Below are 21,621 nucleotides of genomic sequence, written 5' to 3'. Positions count from 1 at the left end.
AGGAGGAACCACCACAATAGATAGATAACAGGAAGTAAGAAAGGTACCGCAGATAAAGGGAAAGGTTAAGTTAAAGCGTTAATGTCCAATCACTTCTGGACCTGTATCAAAGACATTTTGTAATATTCTGAGGACATTTTTATAACGTTTATTATTACACCAATACACGAAAGGCTTTGATAATGGTCGTGATGCTCGCTGAGTTATTGGATAAGGAAATTACAAAGAAGACACCGTAATGTAGGCTTTTGGCGACAATCATCTCGGAATCCACGGACGCGCACCGGAAGGAGGCACACAACCTACGGTTATTACGTTTAAAATAGCCCCCATTACGATCCTGTATTAGACAACATCGCCACATAATTGGTATGTCGCAAGGAGCAACCATGATACAATGTCAAAAGGGTACAATGTCACTGTTACACGTGTACCATTGGTGTCGATTTTGTTATATTTATAGTTTTTCTATTTTGTTCTGATCTCAGTGATATTTTATTTCTTTGCTGCACGTGTGTGGCTATGTCGCTAAGGAGCTGATGTCGCCGGTGAATGACAATGCTGCTCTAATCCATACCGTCGATCGCCGTCTCTCGTACCACACCTGTGACTTATCATTTTAACAGTGAGATGTTTGCTGTCATCATCTGCCTCGTCCTGTATTTCCTGTTCGATGTGAGTTATATTGTTCGTCTTATCTTCGTCGTCATCCATTCCATCATCAGACGACAATTTGTGAAGATGAATGTGTTGGATCCTTGTACTCTGGCTGGTAAGGATTCTGTGTCTACATGATCGTTAACATACATATGATGTAAAGAATTGCATTTGGCTAGATTTATGCGGGAGGGGGTCTTCAACATCTCATAAAATTAATTCATTTTGTCATTCCTATTTTTAGGCCGCTTGATTATAAGCCAAAAGACTGCCTTCAATGTTCCACTATATTTCCCGGAATGTCTATTGTCGAACATTATAATGTATCGGCTACTCTATTTGTTATTTCAAACATATGGTATATTTCAACTTTATCTTCGTATATTTGATTTAATGACGGTCAAGGTATTCCGTTAAAATCCACTATGTATTTCTTTGTTCATAGCAAACGACCTACTAACATCCAGAAAAGTCATTTTCTTGTCGATATCCAGGAAAGTCCAAAAGTTGTCTTTGTTCAGATGGAGGATGTCCTATTCTCCATCCAGAAAAGTCCTCTACATTTCTTTATTACATACAGTTGATGAACCGATTGAGGACGACATACTGACATTCAGAAAGCCCACTGTATTACTTTGTTCATAGTTCTTTGTTCATAGTTCTTTGTTCATAGTTCTTTGTGATGTTATATAGCCATGCAATTGTATGGTTACTTTGCCCACCTTCGTTATAATCAATGTCATGGTTTTAAAAACCTGCATATTACAGTACACTTGTAGTTGCGTTTTTATGAAATTGAAATGAATAGTACATTATTGTATGAAATCTGTAGCGACGGAACAATACAATAACTCACTGTTTGATATCAATAGGCGATTCACTTTAAAATGTTTTGTTTTTTTGAAGCATAATTCGTCAAAGACTTTCTTTAGATAAATTATCAAGCATTCGTTAAGGATACTCTATTTTGCCTCAAGTCCGTAAGAGTCCTTTAACCTAATGCTGACATAGGCTGATGACATTATGATTGGCAATGGATGCAGTTTCATTATTAATCCTTAGCTTAAGGCTGAACTTTCCATAGGAAAGCGTTTCAGAGTTAAATTTCCTTACCTAAGATTTCCCACTAAATTTTGTAATGCTTTCCCAGTGCTACTAAGGGACCAAAATTTTGGAAATCCTGAAGGGAAGTCAATAAAATCTCAAAAGGGATGTTAAAAGATTGAGGAGTGAGTGTATTGATAATAATCTAAACTTGAAAATCACTTATATTGCTTATGGATGATTTTAAAATAATTAATTGTGTCGTTGCCACTATATAAGTATTTAATGTGGTATGCATCGTAACGACAAATCTCGGAGACTCATAGTTAACCTGCAGGGTAACGACAAACCTCGGGGACTCATAGTTAACCAGCAGAGTAACGACAAACCTCGGGGACGTAGAGTCGACCAGCAGAGTAACGACAAATCTCGGGGACGTACAGTCTACCAACAGGGCAACGACAAATCTCGGGGACGTACAGTCCACCAACAGTGTAACGTCAAACCTCGGGGACGTACAGTACACCAGCAGAGTAACGTCAAACCTCGGGGACGTACAGTCCACCAGCAGAGTAACGTCAAACCTCGGGGACGTACAGTCCACCAGCGGGGTAACGTCAAGCCTCGGGGACTCATAGTTAACCAGCAGAGTAACGTCAAACCTCGGGGACTTACAGTCCACCAGCAGAGTAACGTCAAACCTCGGGGACTCATAGTTAACCAGCAGAGTAACGTCAAACCTCGGGGACTTACAGTCCACCAGCAGAGTAACGTCAAACCTCGGGGACTCATAGTTAACCAGCAGGGTAACGTCAAACCTCGGGGACATACAGTCCACCAGCAGAGTAACGTCAAACCTCGGGGACGTACAGTCCACCAGCAGGGTAGCGTCAAACCTCGGGGACGTACAGTCCACCAGCAGAGTAACGTCAAACCTCGGGGACTTACAGTCCACCAGCAGAGTAACGTCAAACCTCGGGGACTCATAGTTAACCAGCAGAGTAACGTCAAACCTCGGGGACGTACAGTCCACCAACAGTGTAACGTCAAACCTCGGGGACGTACAGTCCACCAGCAGAGTAACGTCAAACCTCGGGGGACGTACAGTCCACCAGCAGAGTAACGTCAAACCTCGGGGACGTACAGTCCACCAGCGGGGTAACGTCAAGCCTCGGGGACTCATAGTTAACCAGCAGAGTAACGTCAAACCTCGGGGACTTACAGTCCACCAGCAGAGTAACGTCAAACCTCGGGGACTCATAGTTAACCAGCAGAGTAACGTCAAACCTCGGGGACTTACAGTCCACCAGCAGAGTAACGTCAAACCTCGGGGACGTACAGTCCACCAGCAGAGTAACGTCAAACCTCGGGGACGTACAGTCCACCAGCGGGGTAACGTCAAGCCTCGGGGACTCATAGTTAACCAGCAGAGTAACGTCAAACCTCGGGGACTTACAGTCCACCAGCAGAGTAACGTCAAACCTCGGGGACTCATAGTTAACCAGCAGAGTAACGTCAAACCTCGGGGACTTACAGTCCACCAGCAGAGTAACGTCAAACCTCGGGGACATACAGTCCACCAGCAGAGTAACGTCAAACCTCGGGGACGTACAGTCCACCAGCAGGGTAGCGTCAAACCTCGGGGACGTACAGTCCACCAGCAGAGTAACGTCAAACCTCGGGGACTTACAGTCCACCAGCAGAGTAACGTCAAACCTCGGGGAATCATAGTTAACCAGCAGAGTAACGTCAAACCTCGGGGACGTACAGTCCACCAGCAGAGTAACGTCAAACCTCGGGGACTTACAGTCCACCAGCAGGGAAACGTCAAACCTCGGGAACTTACAGTCCACCAGCAGAGTAACGTCAAACCTCGGGAACTTACAGTCCACCAGCAGAGTAACGTCAAACCTCGGGGACGTACAGTCCACCAGCAGAGTAACGTCAAACCTCGGGGACGTACAGTCCACCAGCAGAGTAACGTCAAACCTCGGGGACTTACAGTCCACCAGCAGAGTAACGTCAAACCTCGGGGACGTACAGTCCACCAGCAGAGTAACGTCAAATCTCGGGGACTCACAGTCCACCAGCAGAGTAACGACAAACCTCGGGGACGTAGAGTCGACCAGCAGAGTAACGTCAAACCTCGGGGACGTACAGTCCACCAGCAGAGTAACGTCAAACCTCGGGAACTTACAGTCCAGCAGCAGAGTAACGTCAAACCTCGGGGACTCATAGTTAACCAGCAGAGTAATTTCAAACCTCGGGGACGTACAGTCGACCAGCAGAGTAACGTCAAACCTCGGGGACGTACAGTCCACCAGCAGGGTAAAGTCAAACCTCGGGGACGTACAGTTCACCAGCAGGGTAAAGTCAAACCTCGGGGACGTACAGTCCACCAGCAGGGTAAAGTCAAACCTCGGGGACGTACAGTCCACCAGCAGGGTAAAGTCAAACCTCGGGGACTTACAGTCCACCAGCAGAGTAACGTCAAACCTCGGGGACTCACAGTCCACCAGCAGAGTAACGACAAACCTCGGGGACGTAGAGTCGACCAGCAGAGTAACGACAAACCTCGGGGACGTACAGTCGACCAGCAGAGTAACGTCAAACCTCGGGGACGTACAGTCCACCAGCAGGGTAAAGTCAAACCTCGGGGACGTACAGTCCACCAGCAGAGTAACGTCAAATCTCGGGGACTTACAGTCCACCAGCAGAGTAACGTCAAACCTCGGGGACTCACAGTCCACCAGCAGAGTAACGACAAACCTCGGGGACGTAGAGTCGACCAGCAGAGTAACGACAAACCTCGGGGACGTACAGTCGACCAGCAGAGTAACGTCAAACCTCGGGGACGTACAGTCCACCAGCGGGGTAACGTCAAGCCTCGGGGACTCATAGTTAACCAGCAGAGTAACGTCAAACCTCGGGGACTTACAGTCCACCAGCAGAGTAACGTCAAACCTCGGGGACTCATAGTTAACCAGCAGAGTAACGTCAAACCTCGGGGACTTACAGTCCACCAGCAGAGTAACGTCAAACCTCGGGGACGTACAGTCGACCAGCAGAGTAACGTCAAACCTCGGGGACGTACAGTCCACCAGCGGGGTAACGTCAAGCCTCGGGGACTCATAGTTAACCAGCAGAGTAACGTCAAACCTCGGGGACTTACAGTCCACCAGCAGAGTAACGTCAAACCTCGGGGACTCATAGTTAACCAGCAGAGTAACGTCAAACCTCGGGGACTTACAGTCCACCAGCAGAGTAACGTCAAACCTCGGGGACATACAGTCCACCAGCAGAGTAACGTCAAACCTCGGGGACGTACAGTCCACCAGCAGGGTAGCGTCAAACCTCGGGGACGTACAGTCCACCAGCAGAGTAACGTCAAACCTCGGGGACTTACAGTCCACCAGCAGAGTAACGTCAAACCTCGGGGAATCATAGTTAACCAGCAGAGTAACGTCAAACCTCGGGGACGTACAGTCCACCAGCAGAGTAACGTCAAACCTCGGGGACTTACAGTCCACCAGCAGGGAAACGTCAAACCTCGGGAACTTACAGTCCACCAGCAGAGTAACGTCAAACCTCGGGAACTTACAGTCCACCAGCAGAGTAACGTCAAACCTCGGGGACGTACAGTCCACCAGCAGAGTAACGTCAAACCTCGGGGACGTACAGTCCACCAGCAGAGTAACGTCAAACCTCGGGGACTTACAGTCCACCAGCAGAGTAACGTCAAATCTCGGGGACTCACAGTCCACCAGCAGAGTAACGACAAACCTCGGGGACGTAGAGTCGACCAGCAGAGTAACGTCAAACCTCGGGGACGTACAGTCCACCAGCAGAGTAACGTCAAACCTCGGGAACTTACAGTCCAGCAGCAGAGTAACGTCAAACCTCGGGGACTCATAGTTAACCAGCAGAGTAATGTCAAACCTCGGGGACGTACAGTCGACCAGCAGAGTAACGTCAAACCTCGGGGACGTACAGTCCACCAGCAGGGTAAAGTCAAACCTCGGGGACGTACAGTTCACCAGCAGGGTAAAGTCAAACCTCGGGGACGTACAGTCCACCAGCAGGGTAAAGTCAAACCTCGGGGACGTACAGTCCACCAGCAGGGTAAAGTCAAACCTCGGGGACTTACAGTCCACCAGCAGAGTAACGTCAAACCTCGGGGACTCACAGTCCACCAGCAGAGTAACGACAAACCTCGGGGACGTAGAGTCGACCAGCAGAGTAACGACAAACCTCGGGGACGTACAGTCGACCAGCAGAGTAACGTCAAACCTCGGGGACGTACAGTCCACCAGCAGGGTAAAGTCAAACCTCGGGGACGTACAGTCCACCAGCAGAGTAACGTCAAATCTCGGGGACTTACAGTCCACCAGCAGAGTAACGTCAAACCTCGGGGACTCACAGTCCACCAGCAGAGTAACGACAAACCTCGGGGACGTAGAGTCGACCAGCAGAGTAACGTCAAACCTCGGGGACGTACAGTCCACCAGCAGAGTAACGTCAAACCTCGGGGACGTACAGTCCACCAGCAGGGTAAAGTCAAACCTCGGGGACGTACAGTCCACCAGCAGGGTAAAGTCAAACCTCGGGGACGTACAGTCCACCAGCAGGGTAAAGTCAAACCTCGGGGACGTACAGTCCACCAGTAGGGTAACGTCAAACCTCGGGGACTCGCAGTCCACCAGGAAGGTAACGTCAAACCTCGGGGACGTACAGTCCACCAGCAGGGTAAAGTCAAACCTCGGGGACGTACAGTCCACCAGCAGGGTAACGACAAACCTCGGGGACGTACAGTCCACCAGCAGGGTAACGACAAACCTCGGGGACTTACAGTCCACCAGCAGAGTAACGTCAAACCTCGGGGACTCACAGTCCACCAGCAGAGTAACGTCAAACCTCGGGGACTAAAGTCTAACAGCAGAGTAACGTCAAACCTCGGGGACGTACAGTTCACCAGCAGAGTAAAGTCAAACCTCGGGGACTTACAGTCCACCAGCAGGGTAACAACCAACTCATATTTTGTACACTTCTGCTACATCTTATGTGTGTGTTCTGGAATAAATTTTACCAGTCAATCCGTTGAGTTATCGTTTTCTTCTTATCTTCAATACAAGTTTTCCTTCTACAAATCGCCGTCCCTATGTTCCGGTTTGTAGTTTACAGCGATAGAAAACTCCGCTGGTCAAAATTCTTTATACCGCAAAAAGGGGGTTCACATTTTTATAATCCAGTCAATGTAAATATAAGCACATTGTATTATTTTCATTGTCCATCTCTGACAGTTCGTGAACAGACACCCTTAGTCAATACAGGACTTTTTTGTCCATTCCCGACTTTACATTTTGTAAATGGTGTCTGTAAGGCATGTTCCATCCCAGTGTATGTTGGTATTTCCGTGTTTTTGTTTCTTTGGTCGGCACTGTCGACAAAGTTCCGTGGTGGGCTCTGTCGACAAAGTTCTGTGGTGGGCACTGTCGACAAAGTTCTGTGGTGGGCACTGTCGACAAAGTTCTGTGGTGGGCACTATCGACAAAGTTCTGTGGTGGGCACTGTCGACAAAGTTCTGTGGTGGGCACTGTCGACAAAGTTCTGTGGTGGGCACTGTCAACAAAGTTCCGTGGTGGGCACTGTCGACAAAGTTCTGTGGTGGGCACTGTCGACAAAGTTCTGTGGTGGGCACTGCCGACAAAGTTCTGTGGTGGACACTGCCGACAAAGTTCTGTGGTGGACACTGCCGACAAAGTTCCGTAGTGGGCACTGCCGACAAAGTTCTGTCCTTTTTTATTTGATATATCTTCCGTCTTTGTCTTGACGATACTTTCCTCCGCGATACTTTTTGTTTCTTCAGAGGTGTTTCACGATTCTGGCTATATATTCTTTACCCTTATCAGAACTTATCCAATGTCAAAGGTATTCTGCAATACCGAAGACGGGTAAAGTACAAGCTTTTTTCAGAATATTTTTTTTTTAACTTAATCGGAACTAATACAGACATTTCCTTGCGTTGCTTATATTTTGGTAATCATGGGTCTTGTTGTAATTGTCGACAACCATTGCTTATCGTTAGTCCTCTACTGGTGAAACAGGAGGGACTAAAGGTTTCTTCTCCGTCTGGCTTGTACGAATGTACGGAATGCAAAAGTCTGGTCGCCCTCAACAAAATGCAATCCATCCACAATTTCAGCCAATGAATCCAATCAGTCAATGAAGAGGCATTCACATTCTTTCACAAAACGGAGTCCGTTGCTCCAAGCGTTTAGTCTCCGGCAAACGGCAGCCCTAATAGAAGTTATTGTAAAGTATTACTAGTTTCCGTGTAACTGCCAATGGTCGAAAAGCGTGGTGGTACAACCACGAAGCTTTTCGACCAAAGCCACCTAAGTGGGGGAGCGGAAATACGATGACCAAGCTAGCTGGCAGGGATGGATTATTTAATGGCACTAGGATAACCAGTTAATTGAAAACATGAGCGAGTTATCAATTTACCACGAAAAACTTAACTTTATTTACCTTACAATTGTAGCCAATAGCAGATATGTATAACCGAGCTGTTACCGGCGATACATACCAAGTGACAAAAAGACCATGAAGTTAGCTACTAGCCCAACACTTGGGGGCAGATTTTCAGAAAAGTGTAAACATCCTTGAAATAATCAAAACGTTTTGGCCTAGTTTGATTAGCAAATTTTGTATCAGAGCTGTAGACACACTTAATATATACCTTCAGACAGCAAAGAAGCTCTAGAAACTTGAATGACCTCTGGCCTCGGAAACGTACATTGTGCTCACTATTTAGGAGTACGAGCAGCAGCTATAGAGTTATAAACTCCTGGAATATGAACAACCTTAAAATCTATATCATAAATCATGAAGCAGAGAATTGAGGTTCGCAACAAAAACATAATTCGCTTTGACTCAGAGGAATGTTTGTTTTTTGTAATCACCAAAGCTTCATTATCAACACTAAATTTGGTAATCCTTTTGGCTAGCTTTCGGCCCCATAACAGCAATGTCAATATAATTGGCACTAACTCCAAAAATGAAACCTTCGACATTATTGATATGCTCACTCTGATGGCGGGTAAAGTGAACCCTAATGACCTTAGTATCTGTATTTATTACTAGTCCGGGGAAAACATACTGTAGCTGGCCACACAGTTTTACCGTGATCAATAGGAACACCAGTCTTATTACAAATGCCTAAAAATGACATCAAGATTCAACAATGATTTGTAATTTGTTATCCGGCAAAGATTTAATCATCTGAGAAATGGTCAAGTGAACAGTGACGCGTTTAACTAACCAGAGAAGGAAGGTTGAACATTTCAAAGATAGCACAATACTAATAGCTGTGGTTTTAGGTACAAATTCAATTTTCCTATACATAATCTCGAACATTACTGTCTATCCTGAGATAAACGACAGTTCTATTTTAACGGATAATCGACCCCGTCTGAAACAGCTGTGTTAAATTATTGGGTAAAAAGCTAATGCTTTCAGATCAAAACAAAACAAAAGCAATGCTATTACTTCATCAAACCGCCATTTTGGCTAATCATTTCAGAACAAGGAACAATACCACTTTCACAAATCCATTCTCGTCCTCACCAAAACCTCATAATCAGCCATGATATCATGACAAACAAAAGCCTGGATACCCATTGCTCATCTTTATATATTTTTTTTTCTTTCGAAAATATTTTAAACCTTTGCAAATAACAAAATTGACAGCCTTTTTTCAGTAAGCTTGATCTTCACTGTTATTGAAGAGATCAATGGGAGATAATTCCAACTCCAAAATGGCCAGTGACAGGGGTGATCATTTTGTCTTTCCACAGTGTGTCAGATGTATATGTAAATCAAAACTGTGTATTTCAAAGGATTCTACACTATACGTAAAACATTAGTACAATTCAATACAGACTGAGAGTTAATTATTCTCAGTTAAGTTTGTAAGCTCGGCCTCCATTAGAACTAAGTTCATTGGTAAGGAGTGAAAACCTTTCATGAACGCCTAACTGCTTCGTTCCTTGTCGGGTTGTATTTGTGTTGTGATTTGTTCGCCACTTTTAATCAAAATGATATATTGATAAAGTGGTGACGTTATAACGAAGTGGTATATATTCATTGTCATTTCACAATTCATAGCTGTATTCCCGATTTTAAGCTCAGGAAATATGTTTATTTGATCAGTCCTAGGACATTATCTGAAGCTGTGATTCAGGTCTGGGTAATCAGTATGAACCGTTCATGTAAATGTTCGGGTTTGAGTCACAGACCTTTCATATCGTACCAGTCTGGCTGTAGGGGAAATAGTGACAGTTCTTAAAAAACCGGTAAGGACAAGGTTCAAAGGCCACAGTCTTTGCTACTGTTGTCGGAAGGGATATGGAGCTAGTGAATGCCCATATAAGGGTTTATGGTTAGTGAAGTGGTTTTAAATATGAAAAAAGAAATGATTGATGTTCAGTGCGTGGTTTTGTGTCCAGAATGTAGGATATTAGTAGCCTGAGTCTTTATCTAGTTTGGGAGAGTTGTGAATAATAATGTTCGAGTATTTAACATTTGTACATACATTTTGTATATTGATATTGTGATTTTATGCTGAAATATGTGGACTATTGTGATTGCCAAAAGTGGGATAGTTTATTTGTGTGGAAGTGGTAAATATGATGGGGAAGGTAGTGGGATGACAGTGTTGAAACCATTGGCTGACACTTTATTGAAAGGCGCTTTAGTTATACTTCCCTAATAATGTTAGAAAAGAAGGACTCTGTGGTACTATTTATGTTGTAGTGTACTGTCACTGTGTAGAGTAAATCTTGTTTTATTTCTAATACCTCATGTCTTCATTGCGAGGTGTCTTTTAAGTCAAATGAACCTGTGTTGTACGTAAAAGCGAACAATTACAATGTAATGTGATTGTTACCCCGCTCTAATATATTATAACAAATCTTTACAGGTATCGTCCTCACCACCGACCTAGACGCCATGTTTCATATGAACAATTCACGGTACTTACGGGAATGTGATCTGGCACAAACCAAGTTATGGTTGGAAAGTCACGTGGTCAAGACAATAGGTCAGAGGTTCCATGTCACTAATGCTGCCACCAACATTCGCTTCCGGAGGTCACTGGAACTCTTCACACGATATCAGATTGTCTCCAGGGTAATTTGTTTGAAATTCGATTGTTTGTGGAAGTAGTTGTACATTTTTAAACAATACCCGTGATAATTTCATTCGAAATTATTTCGACCCTTTTGAAACGTCTTCCTTTGCATTATGTTTGATTATTATGCTAAATTCCGTTTTATTTTTGCATTATTGAGCATAAACTAAAGTATGGTTGTTTATTACATTTTTACCAGTGAAATATCAAAAATTATTCATTCTATAAAAGTGATATTTTTCACTAGTGAAGAATATCATATTTTTCACTAGTGAAAAATATCACTTTTGCTGATTTGACCAATCAAATTAAAGATTAGAAAATACCAAAATAATTGACCAATCACAAAGCCCGACATATATGTCAGCAGCTGGACAGGGGAAACTACTGTTTTTGTTTACAAATTATCGCTGTAGTCCTAGTTAGCATACGGGGTAGGGTTTTCGTTGATAAACAATGTAATAAACAGAATATCTAACAGTGTCTTCAGTAATACCAAATATATTTCACTCGTGTGGCTAATATTTTGATATTTTTCACTCGTGCTGCGCACTCGTGAAAAATATCAAAATATTAGCCCCACTCGTGAAATATATTTGGTATTACTGAAGACACTGTTAGATATCCTCTATATTTTCATTATCTTATTTATTTATATTTACTTTTTGTTTTTGTTTTTTGCGGTTTTTGTTGGGGTTTTTTCTGCTCCACAATTCAACAATACTCGAATCATTATGGCAAAGCGATATAACAGAAGCATTCATAGAAACAGTGTTGGTTGAATAATACTGTAGAAATATACATTACTTATATGTAACGGTGATCATATTGTATCTGTCGTTGTTTGTAAACTAAGTAATAACATAACATTGGATAAATCTATCTATACCCGATATTCCAGCTTTGGAAATCTCATGTAAACTCAGACTCTGAACTTCTGAATCACCAAACTTTAAAACCTTAATGGACTTTTTAAAACTCAATATATTATAATTGCTGCCTTGAATACTTGTACTTTCTTGGTTGTATCATGGTAATATTTGCCCGTAGTTTGTTAGGGTTTTGTAGACGTGGTATAAAATGCCCTAGACATGTGAAGCTGGACATCGTGTAATACATTACGGCATATTTCCTTTATCTTTCAGTTTATTCACTGGGACGAGAAGGCGTTTTATATCGAACAACAGTTCGTGCGTTTGTCTGACGGATTCGTGTGTGCTGTGAATATATGTAAGCAGGCTACTATAGGATGTACACCCGCCAGTATGGTCCAACGTGTGGACGAGCACCTAACATCACCCCCGGTCACAGAGGAACTTCGGAAACTCATGACCTCCTGGAAACTCTCCAGCGAACGTCTGAGAAAATCGTCATGATGGCAAGAGGATAGACTTTAAACTTTAAATGTGCTAGTAGAATTGCTGCTACAGTGTACCATCGAGATATAAAATATTGTCTAGATAGATTGGATGTATATTATTTTTATCGAATGCGACATAACCACCTGTAACACCTTTAATGAAAAAGGAACTGTATCCCCCTGATTAATTAGGACATCAAATCGTCTGTTAGAATTTGATGTGATGTTGTTTTCTTATGTAACATAATCTTAAAATATTTTCAATGTTGGACTCAATGTATAAAGTATTTTCAATATTGGACTCAATGTATAATATATTGTCAATGCTGGACTCAATGTATAATATATTTTCAATGTTGGACTCAATGTGTAAAATATTTTCAATGTTGGACTCAATGTATAATATATTTTCAATATTGGACTCAATGTATAATATATTTTCAATGTTAGACTCAATGTATAATATATTTTCAGTGTTAGACTCAATGTATAATATATTTTCAATGTTGGACTCAATATAAAATACATCGTCAATGTTGGACTCAATGTATAAAGTATTTTCAATATTGGACTCAATGTGTAATATATTTTCAATGTTGGACTCAATGTGTAAAAAAATACATCGTCAATGTTGGACTCAATGTATAATATATTGTCAATGTTGGACTCAATGTATAAATATATTTTCAATGTTAGACTCAATGTATAATATATTTTCAATGTTAGACTCAATGTATAATATATTTTCAATGTTGGACTCAATGTGTAAAAAAATACTTTCAATGTTGGACTCAATGTATAATATATTTTCAATGTTAGACTTAATGTATAATATATTTTCAATGTTGGACTCAATGTATAATATATTGTCAATGTTGGACTCAATGTATAATATATTTTCAATGTTGGACTCAATGTATAATATATTTTCAATGTTAGACTCAATGCGTAAAATATTTTCAATGTTGGACTCAATCTATAATATATATTTTCAATGGTAAACTCAATGTTTATATGTTGGACTAAATGTATAATATATTTTCAATGTTGGACTCAATGTATGATATATTTTCAATGTTAGACTCAATGTGTAAAATATTTTCAATGTTGGACTCAATGTATAATATATTTTCAATGTTGGCCTCAATGTATAATATATTTTCAATGTTAGACTCAATGTATAATATATTTTCAATGTTGGACTCAATATGTAAAATATTTTCAATGTTGGACTCAATGTATTCATATCAATTGTACACTCGATGAAGTAGATAGAGTTCATAAGTATAATACCCGGAGCGTGTCCAAAGTCTTAATTACATTTGTAGTCTCTTAATGGGAGATACACGTGTCTTAATTACATTTGTAGTCTCCTAATGGGATATACACTTGTCTTAATTACATTTGTAGTCTCTTAATGGGAGATACACGTGTCTTAATTACATTTGTTCTCTCCTAATGGGAGATACACGTGTCTTAATTACATTTGTTGTCTCTTAATGGGAGATACACGTGTCTTAATTACATTTGCAGTCTCTTAATGGGAGATATACGTGTCTTAATTACATTTGTAGTCTCTTAATGGGAGATACACGTGCCTTAATTACATTTGTTGTATCTTAATGGGAGATACACGTGTCTTAATTACACTTGTAGTCTCCTGATGGGAGATACACGTGTCTTAATTACATTTGTAGTCTCTTAATGGGAGATACACGTGTCTTAATTACATCTGTAGTCTCCTGATGGGAGACACACGTGTCTTAATTACATTTGTAGTCTCTTAATGGGAGATACACGTGTCTTAATTACATTTGTTGTCTCTTAATGGGAGATACACGTGTCTTAATTACATTTGTTGTCTCTTAATGGGAGATACACGTGTCTTAATTACATTTGTTGTCTCTTAATGGGAGAAACACGTGTCTTAATTACATTTGTTCTCTCCTAATGGGAGATACACGTGTCTTAATTACATTTGTGTGCTCCTAATTACATTCATTACAATCTGCCTGTCCTGAACAATTGCGATTTATCTCAGAATCAAGAGAAAGTTTATTATTTGAATGTCCCTAAGTTGAATGCCGAAGCCACTGGTATGATAGACCTGTTGTCATGAATAAAGTTTATTCTTACTGCAAGTGTTCATTGGGTTCTAAATGGTATTTTTGGGTTACTATAAAATATTTCTTGTAAAAATTCGATATGCATGATGAACATATTCGCCTGTGATTTCGAGTTGACCTTCTCAAATACGATTTTAAGCTGTGTTCTTACTGCGTGCGTGGAACCAGTATTATATTAATCAAGAAAAAATAATGACAATAAATTATTACGATTGAAATACAAATGTAATGTAACAAAATGCTAATGTGTTTATGTAGAGCAGAATGCACTCTCGACAAACATCTCTTACGATACGAAACATTCATCCAACACACGACACACGACATTCAACATTCAAACTTTCATATTGGGTGTTTTCACTGCCCAACGAGAGAACTTTTGAATGTTCAGCGGCTCGACATACGACATATGACATTCAGATCTCTTGAAAGAGGAAAGAAAGAGTCTGTCTGTCATTCAGATTTTGAATATTGTGTAGCGCGACATACGACATTCAGATTTTAGATGTCGTATGTCGCGCTACACAACATTTAAAATGTGAATGTTGAGTGTCGTATGTCGAGCTGCTAAACATTCAAAAGTTCCCTCGTAGGCCAATGAACACACACAAGATGAATTCTTTGAATGTTGAATGTCGTATGTCGAGCTAACTTCACACAGCGTATATATTTATATGTAGTGGGAAAAAATTACTGACTTATATCAAACAGCTTCAGAATATTATCACGAGCTGGTGGTATAACGAGTAGAGAAATGATGATATTATGATATTCTCCGCGAGTTATTCCGAAAGAATTTTTCCGAGTGAATCTCGTCAGGACATTCAACGGCGGTAGCATCATGATATAAATGTACATGATTTCCCCATTCATTATATACATTGCCCCAACATGATGTCAAATTGATATAGATAATATTTCATATGAAGTTACCCCGAGGGAACCAATGGAGAGTGAAGAAAGCATTATTGTCCAGAGAAATTCAATTTACCAGAGGAAATAGCAAGAGCCGGAAGGGAAACATTGTCTACTATACAATTATATAATTAGATTTAAATCAGACTTGTTGCATAAACAAAAAAGGCAAAAATATTGGACGCAAGCTATCACATTTTATCAAATGTCATCTCCATAATACAATTATACATATACCAGAGACAGAGAGACAGAGAGAGAGGTACTTGTAGGTGAAAATACTATACTGTACTGTAAAGTTAGTAACGGAAAAAAATATAGAAAGAAACATATAAACGTTTAAAATTGAGGACATATTTAACATTTATCGATATTTTCAGCTAGATGTCTTCAGTTTTCACATCCTTTTTCTTTATCTTTTTACCAGAAATGTTAATACAAAATTGTATTCAAACTAAGCCTAACATTTTATGACATGCATTCGAATTCTTAAAACAAGTGTACGTCAATCGACTACTATATATAGTTATATACTATCATTAGAATAAGATTTACATCACCTTATGAGTGGTTCAGTAGCATGTTTTAACCCTCACCTTTCACCCCAGAGTCGATACCTAATGACCGACGGACGACGCCATATCATCATACTTCCGTCAGATCAGACGGGCGCGTGGGAATGATTGTGGACTTCCAACGTCAACGTTTCGGCCTTCTAAGGGACACACGTGTGCAGTTATAAGGAACGTTAGAAATATAAAAACTTATCTAAACGAATAAAACAATGTGATAGTGTTCTTAATATGTTCCACAATTCATAAGACTTCGGACATGGCACAAAGGACAGCAGTGCATGTAAGGAAATCAGCATCTTTATTACAATTTGAAGAAGACTGATGATATTTTTGATTATTTAAAATGAATGTTTTGCTCAACGTGTACAAACTTTGACGTATATAAGAATGAATCCATTCAATGGTGTAGTTTAGCTAGCTATAATCACATGTAAATATCATCTTGTGTTAAAGGAATCGCCTCGTATACATGTAGAGGACGACTTCGCCTCTTCCTGAGGTTGGGGTACACCCTCTCCACAACTATTGACAGTGTATAGAGGATGCCAACACTGGACACCAGTATCAGTATATCTAACAAGGCCTTTTCTCCCACCGTCAGCTCATTAGAACTACTCTTCGGCTCATCTCGTTCCTGGTTTCCTACAACATTCGACGTACACCAGGGCTCAAAAGCCCGGATGTCAGAGAGTGACGTCGGATGCCTCATCCAATCAATCATTTGTTTAATGTTAACGATATAAACATCGCCATAGTCCAGAATGTTGGTAATAAACCTGTCCAACTCCGCTTTATGGACCTCTATAAAATCAGTAGAATGGATGTTGATCCCGAACGGTGACCGATTCCCATAGTAGTGACTGTTGAAGTTATCCATTAAATATTTGAAGGTTGCATTAGAGTTTGATAAGTTTTCTTCACAACTATCAGCGTAAGTACATGGCTGCCCATCCAGTATCATAGAGTTTACTGGAATCACCCACAGGCCATGATGTTGATCTTGTGGGCACCAAGACGCACAGGTAGACTTGTAAGGCCACCCATAGTCCAAGGTAAACGGCCAAATGTCACTTTCGTTTATGTGATTTTTCGTGTATGTCATAGAACTGTCGTAAATATAGTTTGATTTTTGTAAAGCGAGAAACTGCAGATCGCCCATCGCCATCAGGTCGGGGCTCCTCCAGCCGGCTATGTCTCCCAGAGGTATTCCGACGTGTTTGGACAGCATGGTTTTGTGGTCTGTGACTTCGTTCATAATGTTAAACCCCACATCGTGTATTGTATTGGCGGCATCAGACACGGCCAGCTCGAATCCACGTTTATATAATTCTCGGGAGAGATCATGGTCAGTGTAATTGTGAGTGATGAACAAGGTGGCACTGATTGGACAATCGTTTGGGTTGATGTATTCACGTCTGAACAGAAAATAGAAAGATTTTACAAAAGATGAATCCAAAACGCCGTCAAATCCAAAATACACCATCTGGGGGATATCACTTCTGTTCATCGGGTGTTTGGACGTACTACAAAAGCAGAAAGGCAGGTGACAGTTAAAGCACTGTCGACAGGCCTGTCCTTTCGCTAGAGTAACTGTCAGGCCGATTATACAGATGAGACGAAACATCCAGGTAAATCCCATGATTGAGTCGGTGTTACTTCATATTGTAGGCTAACACATACTTCTGTAATAGTAAGCTCTGATCAGGGTCATATCAGAGTCAACACTTCTAGGGTGTCCAGACTATCAGAGTTAAGAGTCAACACTTCTAGGGTGCGCAGTCTTTCGGCGTTAAGAGTCAACACTTCTAGGGTGTCCAGTCTATCAGAGTTAAGAGTCAACACTTCTAGGGTGCGCAGTCTTTCGGCGTTAAGAGTCAACACTTCTAGGGTGTCCAGTCTATTAGAGTTAAGAGTCAAAACTTCTAAGGTGCACAGTCTATCAGAGTTAAGAGTCAACACTTCTAGGAAGTCCGGTCTACCGCCCCGATATACACCGTCAGTATAAACGTGGTAATTGACGACGTGGAGCAACACTTCTAGGAAGTCCGGTCTACCGCCCCGATATACACCGTCAGTATAAACGTGGTAATTGACAACGTGGAGCTAACGACAACGATGTGTTTGTCTGTATTGAGTAGTCTCTTACATATTCCGACACGATATATGAAGTGAGACATTTCCTATATTAACATTAAATGTATATAGCCTTAGGTACAAAATACACGTAAGGAGAGTGAACTCACTAAAGCCTGGATTGACGTCATGCTACCCGTAAATGGACCTCTGTATAGTACCCATGTACCAAACAAGGGCATATTCTGTATGTTTATAACATTACACAATAATGCTAATGCTTCGTCTAGTCAAGGTACACAAACTCCATAATTATCGTAGGATTGGGACAGAATGATCACTGTCATATCAACTTGTTGGTGAGGTATATGAGATAGAATAGATACAGCCAATATATGGCTGTATGTTATGGTAAACGGATTCGAGTAACCTTAATTATTTTCTAAAATTGTCTTTGTTACATACTTCACGTAGATGTAGTTTGAACACGGAAGGCTATTGATATTGATCAATTTAAAATCAATAATTTTAAAATCTCCACACAGACATTTTAACTATTAACGGAAGTCTATCCTAGCGTTGCGTGTAACGACTAACTACCTGCAGACCAACAATGCATTTGGCTTGGTATCAATTAAAGACATCGCCTGAGGACTATCGCTGTACCACAGTTAAAGTCGCGCTGTACTCTGAGATATATCTACAACAAACGTGCATGCTATAGAATCTCAAATGGCGGCTTCTGTCGCAATTTTGTGCTCGTTATTATATTTTAACAAAATAGCCATGGCAACTGATGCATCGTGTCAACAAGGAGTAAACTGTCACCTACCAGACTGTTTCTGCGGTACGTTTGAATACCCCATGGACAGAAAGGACATCCCGCAAATGGTGTACTTTGGGTTTGATGGTGCCGTGAATGAAGATGTGGTTAAACACTATGACTTTATGTTCAGACGTGCGCGTACCAATCCCAATGGCTGTCCAATAGGGATTACCTTGTACATATCACACATTAGTACGGATTACGAAGCAGTCATCAAGTATTTCCGGCGTGGATTCGAGTTAGCTGTACACAGTATCTATCACCGATTCATTGATACGGACTCGGGCTTACTACAGGAGGCTAGAGACCAGCGAGACAATATCGCCCAGCTTGCCGGCGTACCCCTGGATCGTATCGTGGGCTGGAGGAGTCCGAGCCTGCTAACAAGAGGAGATGCCCAGTTTGATATCCTACAACAACTTAATTACACCTATGACATTTCCATGACGTACAGGCGAGTGAAAATTGAGCGATCCCCAATCCCTTGGCCTTTCACACTAGACTACGGCTGGCCATTCACATACACCTCCTGTACCCCGAGCTGTCCCAACAAGAAACACATAGGGTTTTGGGAAGTACCTGTCAATGCCATGCTTTTGAATGATTTTCCGTGTGCCTATGCCGATGGTTGTTTCAGAATGCCGTCTAGTGCCGAGGATGCCTACAGATACGTCATAGAAAATTTCAAAAGTCATTACCATGGTAATCGAGCGCCATTTGGAATCAGTATGCACGCGACCTGGTTTTCCCATCCCTACACTAGGGATGGCATGGATAAAGCTATCCGTGAAATGCTTTCTCATGGAGATGTTTATATTGTTACTGTTCAACAGATGTTGGAATGGATGAAAAACCCAGTCAAAATGTCAGATGTGCACTATTATGACGCTTGGAGTTGTAGCATGAAAGTTAAAATCGTCCACGGCACATTGCTGGCAAAGTTATTGGCTGCCTTTCTCAGTATCATTCTAGCTGTGTTTGGAGTTGTCAGTGTTATTCTTATCCATAAACACAAAAATTCAAAATACGTACCAATTGATGACCTGGAAGTTAGTAATACTAATACTACAACACAACAGTGAATATTACCTACAACGGTACGACCAAGGTCACGTGACAATACCCAATACCATTTACACCAGCGGCCGAAACATCGTAAACGCAACAATAAACTCTCATTCATAATTCTCTATCATGTTATAATAGTAATTTATGTAATATTTAACATCATTCTATACGTGACGCTATCCAATGTACAATGTACGGTAACCAACATGGTACAATGTACTGTTACCAACATGGTACAATGTACGGTAAACAAAATGGTTCAATGTCGGTAACCAACATGGTACAATGTACGGTAACCAACATGGTACAATGTACGGTAACCAACATGGTACAATGTACGGTAACCAACATGGTACAATGTACGGTAACCAAACTGGTACAATGTACGGTAACCAAAATAGTACAATGTACGGTAACCAACATGGTACAATGTACGGTAACCAACATGGTTCAATGTACGGTAACCAAACTGGTACAATGTACGGTAACCAAAATAGTACAATGTACGGTAACCAAACTGGTACAATGTACGGTAACCAACATGGTACAATGTACGGTAACCAAAATGGTACAATGTACGGTAACCAAAATAGTAGAATGTACGGTAACCAACATGGTACAATGTACGGTAACCAACATGGTACAATGTACGGTAACCAACATGGTACAATGTACGGTAACCAACATGGTACAATGTACGGTAAACAAAATGGTACAATGTACTGTTACCAACATGGTACAATGTACGGTAACCAAAATAGTAGAATGTACGGTAACCAAAATAATACAATGTACTGTAACCAAAATAGTACAATGTACGGTAACCAAACTGGTACAATGTACGGTAACCAACATGGTACAATGTACGGTAACCAAAATGGTACAATGTACGGTAACCAAAATAGTAGAATGTACGGTAACCAACATGGTACAATGTACGGTAACCAACATGGTACAATGTACGGTAACCAACATGGTACAATGTACGGTAACCAACATGGTACAATGTACGGTAAACAAAATGGTACAATGTACTGTTACCAACATGGTACAATGTACGGTAACCAAAATAGTAGAATGTACGGTAACCAACATGGTACAATGTACGGTAACCAAAATGGTACAATGTACGGTAACCAACATGGTACAATGTACGGTAACCAACATGGTACAATGTACGGTAACCAAAATAGTACAATGTACGGTATCCAACATGGTACAATGTACGGTAACCAAAATAGTACAATGTACGGTATCCAACATGGTACAATGTACAGTAACCAAAATAGTACAATGTACGGTAACCAACATGGTACAATGTACGGTAACCAACATGGTACAATGTACGGTAATCAACATGGTACAATGTACGGTAACCAACATGGTACAATGTACGGTACTCAAAATGGTACAATGTACGGTAACCAACATGGTACAATGTACGGTAACCAACATGGTACAATGTACGGTAACCAACATGGTACAATGTACGGTAACCAACATGGTACAATGTACGGTAACCAACATGGTACAATGTACGGTAACCAACATGATACAATGTACTGTAACCAACATGGTACAATGTACGGTAACCAAAATAGTACAATGTACGGTAACCAAAATAGTACAATGTACGGTAACCAAAATAGTACAATGTACGGTAAACAAAATAGTAGAATGTACGGTAACCAACATGGTACAATGTACGGTAACCAAAATAGTACAATGTACGGTAACCAAAATAGTACAATGTACGGTAACCAAAATAGTACAATGTACGGTAAACA

At 41.1% G+C, this 21,621-nt stretch overlaps 3 protein-coding genes across 3 annotated transcripts; 2 read left to right on the top strand and 1 right to left on the bottom strand.

Moving 5' to 3' along the window:
- Window positions 1-1,993: 1,993 nt before the first annotated feature.
- Window positions 1,994-12,554, top strand: LOC117329962 (protein THEM6-like). Its single transcript, XM_033888194.1, has 3 exons — window positions 1,994-2,177; window positions 10,682-10,890; window positions 12,037-12,554. Exons 1-3 carry the CDS (start codon window positions 1,994-1,996, stop codon window positions 12,265-12,267), a joined length of 624 nt encoding a protein of 207 aa, XP_033744085.1. The 3' UTR covers window positions 12,268-12,554.
- A 2,913-nt stretch (window positions 12,555-15,467) lies between these two features.
- Window positions 15,468-18,072, bottom strand: LOC117328823. The gene has a single exon (XM_033886395.1). The coding sequence runs from the start codon at window positions 17,504-17,506 to the stop codon at window positions 16,292-16,294; it is 1,215 nt and encodes a 404-aa protein (XP_033742286.1). The 5' UTR covers window positions 17,507-18,072; the 3' UTR covers window positions 15,468-16,291.
- Window positions 18,073-18,508: 436 nt separating this feature from the next.
- On the top strand, window positions 18,509-20,608 carry LOC117328822. Its single transcript, XM_033886394.1, has one exon. It carries the CDS (start codon window positions 18,673-18,675, stop codon window positions 19,846-19,848), a length of 1,176 nt encoding a protein of 391 aa, XP_033742285.1. The 5' UTR covers window positions 18,509-18,672; the 3' UTR covers window positions 19,849-20,608.
- The last annotated feature ends 1,013 nt before the right edge of the window (window positions 20,609-21,621 follow it).

This window comes from Pecten maximus, chromosome 6, assembly GCF_902652985.1.
Source record: "Pecten maximus chromosome 6, xPecMax1.1, whole genome shotgun sequence".
NCBI lineage: Eukaryota > Metazoa > Mollusca > Bivalvia > Pectinida > Pectinidae > Pecten > Pecten maximus.
The sequence above is the reverse complement of the archived record's forward strand: the minus strand, read 5'-3'. Positions and strand labels throughout refer to the sequence as shown.

What these genes read in the sequence shown, in the direction of transcription:
- LOC117329962 (XM_033888194.1), top strand. Translation starts at nt 1,994, where the DNA reads ATGCATCGTAACGACAAATCTCGGAGACTCATAGTTAACCTGCAGGGT. An exon ending in CAACGACAAATCTCGGGGAC is followed by an intron (nt 2,178 to 10,681) that starts GTACAGTCCACC and finishes AAATCTTTACAG; the next exon opens with GTATCGTCCTCACCACCGAC. An exon ending in GATATCAGATTGTCTCCAGG is followed by an intron (nt 10,891 to 12,036) that starts GTAATTTGTTTG and finishes TTTATCTTTCAG; the next exon opens with TTTATTCACTGGGACGAGAA.
- LOC117328822 (XM_033886394.1), top strand. Translation starts at nt 18,673, where the DNA reads ATGGCGGCTTCTGTCGCAATTTTGTGCTCGTTATTATATTTTAACAAA.
- LOC117328823 (XM_033886395.1), bottom strand. Translation starts at nt 17,506, where the DNA reads ATGGGATTTACCTGGATGTTTCGTCTCATCTGTATAATCGGCCTGACA.